This window comes from Coturnix japonica, chromosome 4 (assembly GCF_001577835.2).
Source record: "Coturnix japonica isolate 7356 chromosome 4, Coturnix japonica 2.1, whole genome shotgun sequence".
NCBI classification, from domain to species: Eukaryota; Metazoa; Chordata; class Aves; order Galliformes; family Phasianidae; genus Coturnix; species Coturnix japonica.
In genome coordinates, this window is record NC_029519.1 from 55047492 (window position 1) to 55063087 (window position 15596).

The window sequence follows — 15596 nt, forward strand, 5'->3', positions numbered from 1 at the left end:
TTTTAAGGGGTTTAACCCCTCTCTAAGTAGGAGTGTTTGTAAAATGTCACTTGGTGAGTCATACCACACTTCTGCTTGCTCCTGAAGTTCCAGTAGATGAAAGGAAACGCAAACAGAAGAACAGACATAACAAGCAAAATTAAAGCTTAATGAAAAATTGTTGTCAGTGAACTTATTGAACTGTATAGGCTCTCTCACTTTTACAGTTGGCTGAGGCTTTGTGTACTTTGGTGCGACCATATAGATTTACATGTGCCATACACACATTGCTACCCACATACTTTCATTACAAGAATCCACTGGCTTCATGTTTTGATCCTATATGGTAAATAAATTCTAAACATTGGTATGTATATTTCAGTGTTGAACATCATGGATAATGTCAGCTGAATTTTGCAGGCAAGAGAACAATAAATGGATGCAGCATGAAAGGCTATGTCCCTTGATGATCTCTGTGATCAGATCAAGTGTTTGTTATTTTATTCAAAGAACCCCAGATAACAAACTTCTGATCATTCTTCCCACACACTGAAAATGCAGGGAAATAAGTGTAGAATTGTTAAACAAGTCACAACTACTTTTGACTTTTGTCAGCCCATTGTGGAACAAAAATAAATTCTAAAATAAAAAGAATTGCAAATTGCATTTTGGCTTCAAAATTCTAATACAAATGCTATGAGATAACTTATTTATGATCATTCAGATCATTACAGTTTGAGTATTACTTTGGATGTTAAAAAAGATGTTTCTTCTAACAAGCGTTAGCTGTTGCAATACCACTTTTGCATGAGAGAAGCTGATTTATTTGAGAATATATGAAGGACCTGATTGCTAACGGGATAAACGACTATTTTTAAGAGAAAACATACAAATGCTCAGGTTACACTGGCCATACCAACATCTGTTCCACTGTCTGATGGTTTCTCTCAATGCCTGTATTTTCAAAGGCTTGAAAGCTTGAGTCCTATAATTTTTGGGCCTATACCAACTACCACAAAAAGATCGTGCTCAACCTTTCTGTTTCTGACATGATTTCTTTATCGTGAGTCTTGAATAGACTCAGTCTCCTTCACAGAAAACACTAAGTAGTGAATTGGCTCTTTTCAAGGGTGAAGCAACGTGCTTTTCCTTAAGTACTCTAAATAATGCATATTTCAAAACTGTTCTATTAACAATAGTTTTAACTCTACTCTCAAGAAGGACCAATTTCACTACAGGTCTTGTGTGCTCCCATGGGATAGTTAATTCAAAAACAGCATTGCAAATTGTTGACAAATATTTTCACAGAACTTTGCTTGAACTTTTGACTTGAAGAAGAAAATTGATACATTACAAATTGTTCAACTATTCTACAACTAACGCAGAAACTTCTGGCTTCCACAGTGAAGACCTCGTTGAGCGTGATGCTCTGAAAGAACCAGATGTAATTACTGAGTTTACACTTACAGGAGTGTCAATAGACTTTGAGTTTGCATGACTATGCCACGTTACTTCAAAGTAGACAGACTGATTTTGGTAAAACGTGACAAACACAAATATGCTGTGATGGGATCCTGGCTCAGACAAATCCATGAAGCAGATATGCTTAGACCTACAGCAATCCCTACCACTATCTGAAGGGTTTTCAAACTCATATAATCTAGTACACTGGTAATAAACTTTTAAAAAAATCTTAACATGTTAGGTAATGCAGAGAAGAAATGGATGTTTATCCATCGATTTTTCTTTTTCTTTGTTTCTTTTTTTTCAACAAGTATGTACTTCTGTATTATTGCTTCCAGGCCTATTTTACCTGATTTATTAACTATCAGAATGGAAATAAATCCTGCTAACTCTTCTAGTCCCTAGGAAGCTTTTGCCATCCTTTCTAAGACCTACCTATCTGGCCCCTTGGACCACATGGCAATCTATCAGTATAGGTCGTAGTTCCTCGGTAGCCAAGAATGACTCTTATCCACTGCAACCACCAATCACGGGAACTTATTTTTTAATACTCTTACACTTTTTATAACTGTTCATCAAAAAATGCTACTAATCCTTCCCTCCCTAGTACTGCACCTGATCTAGCTACTCTAAGAGGAGTGTAACCAAGAAATAAAGATAAGTGCTGTCCGTCAACTGCTGCAGATGTGATTAAAATTTTTGAATATATATATTTTTTCCTCAGTATATACCAGTATTACTAGAGATATTTTAAAAACTTGAGTCTCTTAGGTAACAAACAATAACAGACAAGAACCATACAAGCTGCTTGCCATAATTTGTATCACTGGTGCATAGCAGAATACATTCACAAGAGAAACCTGGGCTCTCTCCCACAGGTGATTAAAAACAACAACTAAAAAAAAGATTATTTCACATGTACATGAAAGCAATCTTTCTATTATCACTTACTACAATGCCTGATAGCATCTCCTTATACACAAGGTAGAATTGCTTCTGTGAGATTGCTCGCTTGTTCTTCCTATACTACATTCTCAATATCCACATTTCTCTTGGATGAGATGAGTATAGAATTTTCATCTCAGTAGGCAAAGGGTTCGCAGGAAACAGGACTTAGAAATGCCTTGCCTTGTAGTGTAGCGGTGGTTGACTTAAGAGACTTAATCAATCAATTTTCTTTAAGAAGAGCTATTGCACAGGACACTTAGACGACAGCGAGGACTACCCTGCTGAAAACACTTCAAAAATTATTCTGTGGTGGGCATAAGAAACTGCCAGAGCTGCATTTGCAGAAAAAAACAACAGCCATCATTTCCTACCCATATGTTATCTTTCTACAGCACCTATGACAACACAGCACTTTAATACAACCTCTCAACCTACAATTCACTAACTTTCTATTGTGCATTTGCACTCCATAAAGTGCTCACAGAGGAACAAGGAAGTCTACTTTCCAGCTTAGTTGCATTTAGTTTTGTTTTTTCTTTTTTTAATTGTTATTATTATTATTTTTCTTGGTACAATATCCTTCCAAAAACTGCAAGTTCAGTTCTAGTTTGACACATGTGACAGGTAGTTTTACCCAGAAAACAGAAGGTCTAACTTCGATAACGTAAGTACAACTAAAGAGAGTTAAGTGATTCATGAATGATCTAAAATAAAAGATGGAAAAATTAAATATACCACATGGCATTCTGCAGCCTGTGAAGAAGGAAGAACTGTAGACTTTTGTCCCACATCCTTTGAAGACATCTTTGAAGTGTCTGGAGAAATACTAGGTGGATGTTCTTGGGTTTCAGGCTCTGCATTGTTGTCAGGGATGGGAGCTATCTGAATGGAAAGAGATGCTGCGTGTATCTCAGACATGGGGTTACAGGCAGGTGAGACAGGCCTTTGTGAAAATATTGGCACTTCATCAGGCTTGAGCTGTTGCTGGATATTACATTGAACACTAGTTGCTGTGTCATGTGTCCGGGTTAATTTAAGGGTAGATACCCTCCGCTTTTGAGACTGCTGTATTTGGCCTTGATGGAGAGTAGCACTAATTCCAGCTATTGTGCTTGTGCCTACACTGGAGATAGTGGTCAGTGGGCTAGTGATTGTTTGTACATAGGACACATTTGTGTTAGATGTCTGAGAAGACATCATCTTCTGGGCAGACTTCTCGTTAGCAAAATAGCCAGTATCTGTAGGAAGGTGTTTAGCTGGCTCAGTTGTTACTGTCTGGAGATTAATTCCATTCTTGTGATTAGTTACTCTTGCTTTCTGAAAGCTTTCTTTTCTAGGGGGTGGCAGAGGTGCCTTATTTGCCAAAATCATCCACACACAGCAAAATAACATTGAAGAAAAAACAGAAAGAAAGTAAATGTTAGCAGGAGATACACTGTAGTTTGAATTCTATCATTAAATAAAGAAACTAAGACCTATGGCTTTTACTCAAGATTGTTCAATACAATGGAAAACAGAACAACTCAGGTTCCCACCATTTTTTTCTGTAGAGGGCTTAACAGTTTGTATTTAGAAAATTAGATGTTCCATTTGCTCAGAATAAACTGGAATCAGACTCCAGAAAAGAGCCTTTATTTTCTTTAAAAATCACAATTATTACACTGAATAAAAATTAAAACTGTGGAACTCTTCATGATACTTTCCAAAATGTACTACACAATTTTAGATGACAACCTATTATTCACAGGTAATGCACAAAAATACAACACACAGAGCCTCTTAAAGCTCTGAGTTAAAATAGTAACAAAAACAGAACTGACATTGGTTTGTTGGCTCTTTTTTGAACAGATTAATGTGTTTGCATATTAAGTGCCTTCTAACCATGTTGTTCTTCAAAAGAAGCAGAAATATTATCTTATAATTAATAAAATCTTTATCCTCCATTATCTTGATAACCAGTGCATTATACATACATATTTTTATTTTTTTTTTTAGTGTAAAAATGTTATTGGTGCTATTGTATTACTTGAAGTATGGGAATACTCCTAGGAAGATTTTATTTGTGTACGACATATATATATATACATACAAATATATATGTATATATATTATATTGCAAACAAACATGTATATATATTTAGCTGTCTTGTTCATTCAAAGCAATTGCTGGTAATAAATGCATCCTGTGGAGAGTATACCTTATTTACACAGTAAAATGTTTGCAACGACCACAGGTGATTCACACTATCTGGAAGATGATCCCATCTATATACGGTGTCCAGCCCAGAATAACAAACACACAAATGCTAAAGAATGAAAACTGGTATGTTCAGTTTTACCTGAGTTGGTGATTTTTTGTCCTGTAGGTTTGGCCGCACACTTCTAAAACCTTTTGCTGTAAGAGATGAACTGCTAATGTCTCCATTCAGTGTCTCTCTGCTTCCATCGTAAGATCTCCAAGCTTTTGTAAGGAAAAAATAATCACTTTTTTTTTTTTTTTTTTTTTTAAATGATGACTAGGTCTACATACTGCAATCATCACAACAACAATCCAACTTTTAAGCAAACAGGGAAATATTTCTTATTTACACAACTGACACTGCTGCTACTATCTCCATGGATATTTTAAGAATAGGGCTAAAGCTGTAACTTTGCAAATTTGTATATCTTGTTTATATTAATACTGTTCGTAGTAGTTTGTTAGCTCCCTATGATGTTCTTATATACTGTAGATCTTCAGCTTAGGAGTCCCTTTGAGATCCTGGTTGTTTACCTTTTGTATAAAGCAGACTGAAATACTCGTTCAAGTTAGGTTCTTGATCTTCTCAGCTAGATTTCAAAAAACATCCCAGCTCAAAAAAGTCACTACCTGATCATTTGCTCCAATCTTCTTTTCAAATCTGAACAACACCTCAATTTTCTAAAGCATATTTTGTCTTTATTATCAGAGCTAAACATCCCTCAGGACTCTGTCCAAATACAGTGGAAGATACTACACTGTCTCTACAAGTAACAGATCTGAAGACAAAATATTGAAGAAAGAGGCTGGGAAAAGTAACACCTTGTGTGAGCAGGCTGCTAAGTGGGGTGGGTGGAACTTGTTATTTCATTTTTAGTCTCTTACTTAGGATTACAAGTGCCACTGAAGCTGAAGGTGACAAATTAGCAGTATGTTTGCTCCCACGTAACTCATTTTCTGACAACATATACTGTTATAGGAAATACTGCTTCCCAAGCAAGACCTTAATTTGAGGTCTCAACCAACTGTAATTATTATCACAAATGTAATGGTACTTTCCTTAAAAATACTACATGTACGAAGTGGTGAAATAATCAAAGGAAGGAAGATTGTTGTATCTAATCCTGCTACATGATATTACAATGATTCATAAAAAATATTGTTTTATTTACCTGAATCTGGAGACTGAGAATCAGATCCTAAAATCAAGAAACAACAAATGTTAGTTTCTGTTGTAAATGCTTGGAGAGTCTTAAAGTGCAGCTAAACTCACAGTTCATTTTTTAAGTTATGTGTGACTCAGTATTCAATGATGCTAAGAGAGATATATATGCTTTCATCATGGTCAGTTGCCATGACTCTGCAGATAAAATTATTGAATTAAATAGCATCATAATATACTGATCTAGTGAACAAGTTGAGATCAGACATGAAAAACAGAAAAACTTCTAATCCATACTGCTACACCATGTTTAATTAAATAATTAAGCTGCTGATCCAATCAGTAACCAATCATTATGAATACAAGGTTTTATTTTAAGGAACTTATTGAGAATGATGCATCTATATATTAATTTTTACTGTCTGTAACAGATGCAGTCAGCAAAAGAAACTGCCTATAATAATAAATAGCATCTGCGAGTCTTCCTAATGCTGCCTATGGGAAAAAAAAACAGCTATGGTCCACCCGTCCCTCACAGCTTCAGCTATCTAAATGGATGAATTCTTATAAACAGATCATCACCTCATTTCCTTTCTATTAAGGCCAAGTGTCTTTATGGGAGTATTTGCAATTGTATAAACAAATCTTGCTTAACAAATAGTACTTGTAAGTCTCTAAACAGATAGTTTTGAAAATTAGGAATAAACCTCTCTAGTAAATGTTTTTTTTTGTCCTCATGACACAGTTTAGAAACACTGTAAAATACATTGGTGTTCTTTTGCCCAGTTACGTGAATTCCTTTACTAATTATGCCTCAAAATAGTACACTATTTATAACTAATGTTTACTGTAGAAGTTCTACAGTCTGCTAAAAGTTATTAACCACTGCTATTTAAGACAGCAAATAATACATATTTGCTGCCTTTATTTTTTCTTTCAGTAAATACTGTGATCTACTACCATCTGAAATCTTGATAGCAGAAGAAATAGCATTCCTTAAAGATTAGCTGAAAAGTTTTATTTCAAAGCCAAGAAAGACATCTACAGGTTGTCAGGATTTCTTTTTACCCCCAGCAGGATGTGTGAAGCTTTCTTCACAACTTCAAAACAAGTCACAGAAGTGGACACATCCATACTGCCAGCACAGGGTAGATCAGAAATTCTGATGTTTTCATGGATTACTTAGAGATATTAAAGTTTTTTTTTTCCCCTCTAAAGAAACTAACATTTTTACCTCTACAAGCAAACTGAAAATAATTTTAACATACAACAAGCAAACCCAGTAGGACTACAGAACTAAGAGCACTCATCACTAGTTTTACATGTAATAGCACAACACATTACAAGGCTTGTACATGCTGAAATAAAACATTCTTAGAAAGACTGCTAAGAGATAGAAATGTAATGTTTTCTTGAATTATTATAAGTGCAGTAATCCCCATGACTGATCTGCTACCCTTACTTACACAGAGCAGTATCCAAATTTTTATTTTTTTTTAGAAATTCAAACAGAATTCTTATTCCTGGAGATTAGCCTTACATTACAAAAAACATACAAAACAAAGACATTACGTGGCAACTATTTTCTGTCTCTCTGAACTTTATGCATTATATTCAGTGAGAACAATTAATGTTTATATTGATTTAAATTAGCCTACAACAGTTGATATTCTTTACAGTATACTTGCAACTACTTAATTCACCTTTGAACCTGGACAGATGACACCCATTAAGATTTCATCTTGTGAAATCAGACAGAAGAATGCTAAGCAGCAGCTCTCCCTACTGAGTGCTCTCTATGGTTTTATTATTCCACACATTTTTAGGAAAACATTTTATAAATGATTTAAATTATTCTGTCTTCTGATGATCATTGTGCCATTGCATACAGACTCTTTTAGGAACAGTTCTAGAGCCAATTGTAATAAACATCCACTTTTCATACTGTATTATTTTATAAAACAATGGGAGATGTGAGACCTGCCTGCTCTCCCTCCCCCCTAAAAGAAAAAAGCTTCCACCTAAGTCTTTCCATCTTTTTCCATAAATGACAACTGAATACAGGCAGAGAGAAATAAAAATTACTTTATAAACAGCATTGTAGAACTAAGGAAAATACCTATCAGTGTAATAGAAAATACGGTTACCTTTCCCCGCCTTGCAGAGTGATACCATAGACAAACGTAATGCTACAGAAAGCCATTCATGAGCAGTATCTTACTGTTAGTTGTTATACCTGAAGCCAGTAGGTTTGGAGAGCTCTGAACCCTCTTCACAGCTGTTAATGTGACAGACATTGCAGCACGTTTGCGAGCACACCCACCGCTATCTGGAAGCACAAAACAATACAGACACCAGCCCCAGACAAAGGAAGCAAGCACATGCAATGCATCACAGTGTGAGATAGCCAAACATACAGGAAAATAGACATGCAATTAGAAAAATGTTGCAGGTACACATAAACTCGTGAGTTCCACAGATTAGCAGAATACATAAAATTTCACAAGCTTTAAGAAACAATAAACCTCACAAAATAAGAAAGCAAACACCTAATACTTAATTCACTGTGGACATACATACATTCCCTTGACTAAAAGACTGCTTAATTATAACCAATAATTGAAAAAAAAAGCAAGTAATCAAGATAAAGGAATAAGCATTCTAAAGTAATATTAATCAATAATATGCACAAAAAAATAATGTCACTGTATGCATTAGAAAGGCAGCATTCATCAAACCAAGCCTACGTTGATTAGCTGACAAAGTACTTCTGTACAGCTCTCAGACACTCCAAACACAAGAAACAAACTCATTAAAGGTGGTATGCATTACTTTGATTCAGTGGAACATCCCTGTTTTATTTCCTTCTTTTTTTCCTTTTTGTTTGTTTTGTGGTTGGGTTTTTTTGTTCGTTTTAAATTTAATGGAAGAGAAGCACATGCATGCCTGGAACAAAACTACTTCAAGGGAAAGACCTGAAATCTAAAATACGTCTGAACAACTAGCAGAGTGAAAAACCTTGCTTCTAGAGCTGGCTCTCCTCTTTTTTCTTTCCTCCCTCACTCGGGGCTGTCATTCCCTCATTAGGGACACTTTGTTTTTATAAGCTGGTGGCTTTCCTACAGTGTGCTCTTTTAGCAATTCCATCATAATTATAAAAGTTAATAAACATCCTTCCTGACTATATTTAATCAGAATATTTTTCTGCTCTTCAACATAATTATTATTTCTTGTATTTGGTAATACTGAAGTTTCATCTTGGCCATCACTTCTGATGTACTACAGCTTTGATATAGGCCCTATGTTTTTGCATGTGTCCTGTGACAGGGAGTTATATAAAATTATATTTAAGGCAGGCCTGCAACCTATTAGTGGAAAGGATTTCCTATAACAGTAATTTGACTCATCTTAAACCCATCTCCCAGAGAAGTGAGCTGCAGGTACTCCTTTGCTCATTCTAGCATTCCCCCAAAATAGCAAGGATACACATTAAGCAGTTGTTAATGCAGACAAACATCTGAGTCACTGCCACAGGTGTAAGCAGTTTTAAAGAACCACTGCCAGCTCCAAATCCAGAGGCAAAAGGTCAGATGATTTCAGTCTGCAATAGCCTAATGCATTACATTAACTGTTACTAATTATTGGTACTAGACTTGGGAAACAAAAACTTATTGTTAAATTTGTTTTAATTTGCTTACATAAACATAGCATGGCAATAGTGACAAAAACCACATTTTCCATTCTTATATTATTCTTCTCACTGACATAAAATGGAAATAATTCCAGGGAGATCTGATGATCTGCTGATACTGACTTTTTGTTCTTACCTGAATATTGGCAGACTTCAACAACATATTTATATCGTTAATACAAGCTGCCACATTTATTTATTTTTTTACTTTAAAGTAATGCTTTATTTGTATTTTTCAAGAGCTACATTTTTATTTTCAGCGTAGAAAAGCTAAGGTGGCAGAAAAGGAGGAGGATACCAACTAGAAACATTTAATCAGTATAACTTCTACAAATTCTGCTTCAAATCCATTTCTAATGTAGCTGAACAGAATCAGTTTTGTATTAGTAGACACATTATATAGCAAAAGTTTTGACAGCTTCCCACAGGATAGATAAACAGGCTTTGCAATAGACTATATGCATATGCATACATGATTTACCTCTCTATACAGAAGTCACTCCCATAAATCTGTACCTGCTATAACATTCTCAGTATACGTACACAATAGTGGCAGAGGTTTGCTTTGCACTCAGGTGAGATACAACCACACAGACACACTGCCTTCCGTTGTGTAACATGTCCATAATCATTCGTGTTTGATCAGATAAGTACATATTTATGTCTCTCAGATTTCATTTTCCCATTTTTGGCCAGTCCAAGCTCCCATAAATCAAGGGCATCTGAATGTGGATCAGAAAAATCTGTGTGTTACCACAGAAGATCCAGATTTCAAACTACTTCATTTATCTGCATGGTGTTAAACTTTGAGAAGCTTATTTCAGCCCATACTCCTTTTTCATAACTCCACCAAATTTCCAGCAAATGCTAACTGTATTCACACTGATTCCTGAAGTCTGAATCACACCAAAAAGCTCTAAGTCTAGAGAACAGAGAATTCCAGAACAGCACAAGAGACTGAATTAACAATAACTGTCTCACTTCACTTGCAGTCTATAAGTAATTAATACTGCACACCTGCTATTCAGTGAATAAATGTGGAAGTAATCTATAAAAAATGTTTCCATGCATTAAAAAAAAAAAAGCGTGCACATATGTATATAGTCTAGTTCTGACATTAGAAATCCTTCCGGTTTGAGAGCCATAGCCTCCTATGGATTGTTTTAATGTTTAACCATAACCAACCTGAATCAGTTCTGCAAACAGAAAAAGACTTGAAGTTGGACAACAGTTTGCATTCAAAAACACTGCCCAAAATGTCCAGCTCAAATTAGGCCCAACAGTGCTTGATGTCTAGATATTCGTTTGCAAGCCCTCCACACTAATATCAAATAGACAAACCAGCATCTTTAGTGGGTACTGCAGAAAAGGAGGAGAAAACAGAGATAGGAAGTATCTGCTGAGGGACATCTCTTCTAGCAACTTTTAAAGCAAAAAACACATAGCTATAAACTCCTGAAAATTATGACCAGTGTTGCATGTTTATCTCTAAAGAGAGAAAAAGAAAGGGCGCCACGATGACAGGAAGCAACGAACAGCTTGCCCTACAGCTAGAAGTAGGTGCATATTTGCATATGTAGCATAACACTCCGCAGTTTTGCTCTGCATGCTCTCTTTAATTAGTTCACCACCCAGTTCCTTTTGCTTTGACAAATCCTTTCTCCTCTTCCTTTCCACTTTTCTCCATTATTCCCCTTTCCTCCCATCTGTTTTCTTTCCACAAATAACTGGATTTTAAGTCCTGGATTTTAAGTCCTCATCTGCCTCTTCCTCTGCACCTTATGATACCCTATGCAGCAAACCCTCCTTACTTCAGAAGCTGACCTGGAGTGCTGCTCCCGATGGTTTATGTTGATGTGCTCCAAGCCTGGACCCCAGGGCTGAGGCTGTCCTGGCAGAGCCTTAAGAGGGACCCAGACATTGTGCTTGTTCCTCGAGAGTTCTTGTTTTGGGGTACTGCCTGTTTACTTGTCTAGGCTTGTGGAGATATATATTACTGACAGCTCCTGTTAAGTGGCTGGGAGTAGCCTGGTAAGTAATCAGTTGGATTTATCCTGCTGTCATCTGCCTGCACTCCTCTGTTGGTGCTAAGCTGAGCTATTACTACAGAACCTAACACTAACTACTCAGGGGCATCTACTATTATGTAGTTCTTTCATTCTGCTAAACCACAGCAGAAAAAGATTTAAAAAATTAAAATTGTTGCAGGAGAACATTTGAACAAACAAGCTGTATATTTGTTTTAGTGGTCCCAAAACATCTTCACAGTCTATTCAGGAACTCTCTGGGGACCCAGGAATTTCTATTCTCATCTCTCAGAGAATATCAGATGTTAGTCTATTTGATGACTTGCATTAATAATTTTAACAATCACAAAATACTTGAGGGCTTCCAGGACTGCAGACTTTTTCACTCTCGATTGCTCTTCATGTGCCTCATTTATTTTAAACAGACAACTTTAAAATTAGATGTATTTATTGAGCATTATCTGTGTGAAACACAGCCAAAACATTTTTGGATAGACACTAAGAATCTGTTTTAACGTATTAGCTTCTGTTCATTCATAATTTCTTAGTGAAATTTCCTCTCCCTCAACAACTTCACACTCACACACCTGATATAAGCAACAAGCATTTTTATCCTGTAATGTAATCTGAAATGAACTTCATTGGTGGCTCACATTTTCCATGTCTTAGTATCTCAAAATACCTCTCCAAGATAATGACGGTCACCAAATCTGCAATACTTGAAGACTTGTTGATGAAAACATTTCTATACAGTTTAACACATCATTCAGTTGATGACTGCTTAGGCTGGGCTTAAAAAGATAATACAAAAGCAAGCATTCTACTAGACTACATTTTTTTTATTAAATTACTTCAAAATTAGAACAACAAAATCAACTACAAATTAAAGTGCTCTCAGTACTTCTAAGACCTTCTCTATATCCAATGTCTACGCCCTTGCGTTTGCAAATACATTTCACTGCCTTTAGCTGTTGAGTATTTCTTCCTAACATGTGGTACAGAATCAACATCAAGCACTGAAAAATCCCTCCCATATATGGTAGAGTAATGAAAACCAAAGCTCTTCAAAACATTTTCTCTGTGGACAAAAATATCTTCTACAGGGTTCACTGAGACAGACTGCCAAGCCTGCAGCCACAGGGAACGCTGGGTTAGAGCAGCCCGGTCCAAACAGTACATCGGCTTTTTAAAGCTGCACATAGACCTGTCTCTTTTTGCTTTGTCATTTGAACAACTACTTGCACTAAGCTGAAAGCTGAAATGAATATCGGCTGAAGTAATTAATAGCAATCTGACTTTAAAACAAAAGAATGACAAATTCACAGTAACCAAAACCCTCCAACTTTGTCATATTTCTATTATAAAGCAGTGAAATAGCAAAAATTAGAAGAACCGCTGCATTCCTTCTTTTTTGCCCAAAGACAGGTGACATCCTCAGTCTCAGCCACTCTCTTCCTTAGTAAACCAATGCTTCACCAGCAGATGTGTAAGATGTTCACTTCCATGTCCTACTCATGGAGTCACAGTCAAGAAGTGACATAAATCAATAGAACTAAATATGAAATGCTTTATTTTTTTTGGCCAATACCTCCTTTTAGTACAGCTTGTAATTTGCACATCCACAAGACGAAAAATGTTTTCACAACTTAAGAGCACAGAGACTGCAGTTCAGCTTAGAGGTGTGCTATCTTCAAGAAACTATGCAAGACTTCAAGTATGCCTGGGTCTTATGTGGGTTTTCAAGTATCCTATGTGATCAGAAGACTCAATCCACAAAAGATGTCATTCAGACATATAGATGATTAAAATCTTTATGTCTTTTCCTCTTCAGAGTTTTAGACTAACTTGAGAAATTTTAGTACAGCGCAGAACAAAACCACCTTTCAGAGCTGCAGTAACACAAACTGGTAATTTTCATCTCTGACACAAGCCACAGTTTTCAAAAGTAGAAGCTATAAAATAACACCTATTATGTTTTAACCCATATGATTACAGTGCACAGTGTAATCACACTCAAACATCTGATGCTTAGCTGACTTACTTCTGAAATTACAGTTCTGTGTAGTGAGCAGTACTTCAGTACTACATTCTTTATACAGACTGACATGTTTAGGAAAGAAGTCATAAAAAAATGCAAAATGGTAAGACAAATTTCCATAAATGAAATCCTTATCAAGACTTCGTGCTACTCTCTCTCCACTACCTGCAAGTCTGCAGAACAGTTCAGAACAACCAAAAAATACCCCACCTCAACTGAGAGTCATTGGCTTAAACATTTTTAAGGCATGTGCTTTCTGTCAGGAAAACGTGATACTTTAGCATCAATTTTCCACAGCCTTTATGTCCCAATATTACATACTTTTGCAAACAAAAGAAAACAAAACAAAAACCAACAACAAAAAATCCCAACATATGTATACAAAACTAAAACAAGTAACATAAGCACAGAAAGCTAAACATGCATGTATGTTTTATATATCCATATATATCCACGCATACAAAACCAAGTATGTAGATTTCATATATGGAATAGAAATGCATATAAGCAAATGCACTACTAAAATACTTTGTTTTGTTTAGATTCATCACCAACTAAGACATAATCTGCTCATGAACTTTTAAATAAATGTTGGACCTTCTCATCCTTCTAAACAACACATACAAGTAAAGAAAAATCTCACAGAAGCAGCGTACCTGTGTTCATTTTGACACTGGTGGATTTGTTATAAAAGCCTTCGGGTTTCCTGTGAAGAATAGAGTGATCTATTAATTTCCACAAGACATGAATACGTGGCACAAAATGGCAGCACGACTTCTCAGGGAAGTAGAGAATCAATGTGATATAAACAACAGTCCTATTTTAATGTGGCTTTAATTAAATTGGCACTGTGTGTTCTTCCAAAGTTAAAGATGAGCTGTTGCTTCCATTACAAGCTACTCTATTTGTAAGTGTTTAGTATCTCTCTGGTAAACATTTGCTCAGGGGTAAAAAAGCAGCGATTGATATTTGGTCTTGAAACTATAAACCAAAGAAGACCAGTGCAAGAATATGTTTAAAGGCTGCTAATAAGCTTATTCGCTCTTCCATATGAGGAAGGATAGAGAGCAAAGACCTTGTCAGATATTCTTGAAGCAATGAAAGCTATTAGATCTTTCCTCAAAAGTTTCCAAGAAGGAGATACGTCTGTTTTCATCTGGTGTTTTAACACTTTTCTACAGACACACAGTTTCTCACAGAGTGAGAAACACATATTTAAGATTATTTAACAGTGACAAAACACCAAAATAGAGTTTAAGCTTGGCTCAATGGGTGGACGGAATTACCTGTATCTCTGAACTGACAATTAAACTACCATATTCTCTTGTATTCCTAATGAAGCCAGATTCCACGATGCTTGAAAAACTTACTGGTAAGCAATACTTCATGCTTAAGTATTTGAAGAAACTCTGAACTCTGATGCAATTGTCCAAAGTCAGTTTTTGATAAAAGAATGTATGATAAAAAACAAAGGACAAACTAACAAACGAAAAACCCAGCCTACTTTAATAATATGGAAACAGTTATCTGGCAATGAATGAAGTTTAAATCACACTCTATCTATTCTGCAGCTACCAGGAAATGATCTGAAAATTTCTAGAAGAGCTGACTGACAACAATGACTGACATGTTGGACTTACATAACAGAAACAGAATATTTTTAAAGCCCCAACTTCTTACACCATTTTCGGACTGCTAGAAAAGACACCATTTTCAAGCCTCCTTTTAGCCCGTAACTGAATCACCAATGGTACTGAGACGAAGCAGTGAAATGCAACATGATATTTATTTTCAGACCCAACAAGTACAGTACACTTGGAACACTGATGCCAAAACAATTTTTAGCAGGTGGCTTTGATATATTTACAATGAAGATTGCTTAACTCTTACTGAAGTTCAAACACACTATACTCACTTTTAGCACTTAACCCTTGTCCTCTTAAGACTTTTTCTATCCTGATTATACTGTGTGGCTGATTCACAGTGAAGGATTCCAATACAAATGATTCACATTTTCACATTAATCTCATTTTCCTATAGAAAAAAAA

At 35.8% G+C, this 15596-nt stretch overlaps 1 protein-coding gene across 46 annotated transcripts in view; it reads right to left on the reverse strand.

Moving 5' to 3' along the window:
- SORBS2 (sorbin and SH3 domain containing 2) overlaps positions 1–15596 on the reverse strand; it is a 135473-nt gene that overhangs the window by 56432 nt on the left and 63445 nt on the right. For 26 of the 46 annotated variants that reach the window (XM_032444458.1, XM_032444459.1, XM_032444465.1 and 23 more), the window contains 5 exons: positions 14205–14254; positions 8029–8121; positions 5803–5829; positions 4731–4852; positions 3127–3744 (listed from right to left, as the gene is read on the reverse strand). In XM_032444458.1, coding sequence (XP_032300349.1) covers positions 3127–3744; positions 4731–4852; positions 5803–5829; positions 8029–8121; positions 14205–14214 — 870 coding nt within the window. In that variant the 5' untranslated portion in view covers positions 14215–14254. Of the gene's footprint in view, positions 1–3126; positions 3745–4730; positions 4853–5802; positions 5830–8028; positions 8122–14204; positions 14255–15463; positions 15583–15596 lie in introns of all 46 variants that reach the window. The other 20 variants (XM_032444468.1, XM_032444474.1, XM_032444473.1 and 17 more) reach the window with 7 other exon arrangements.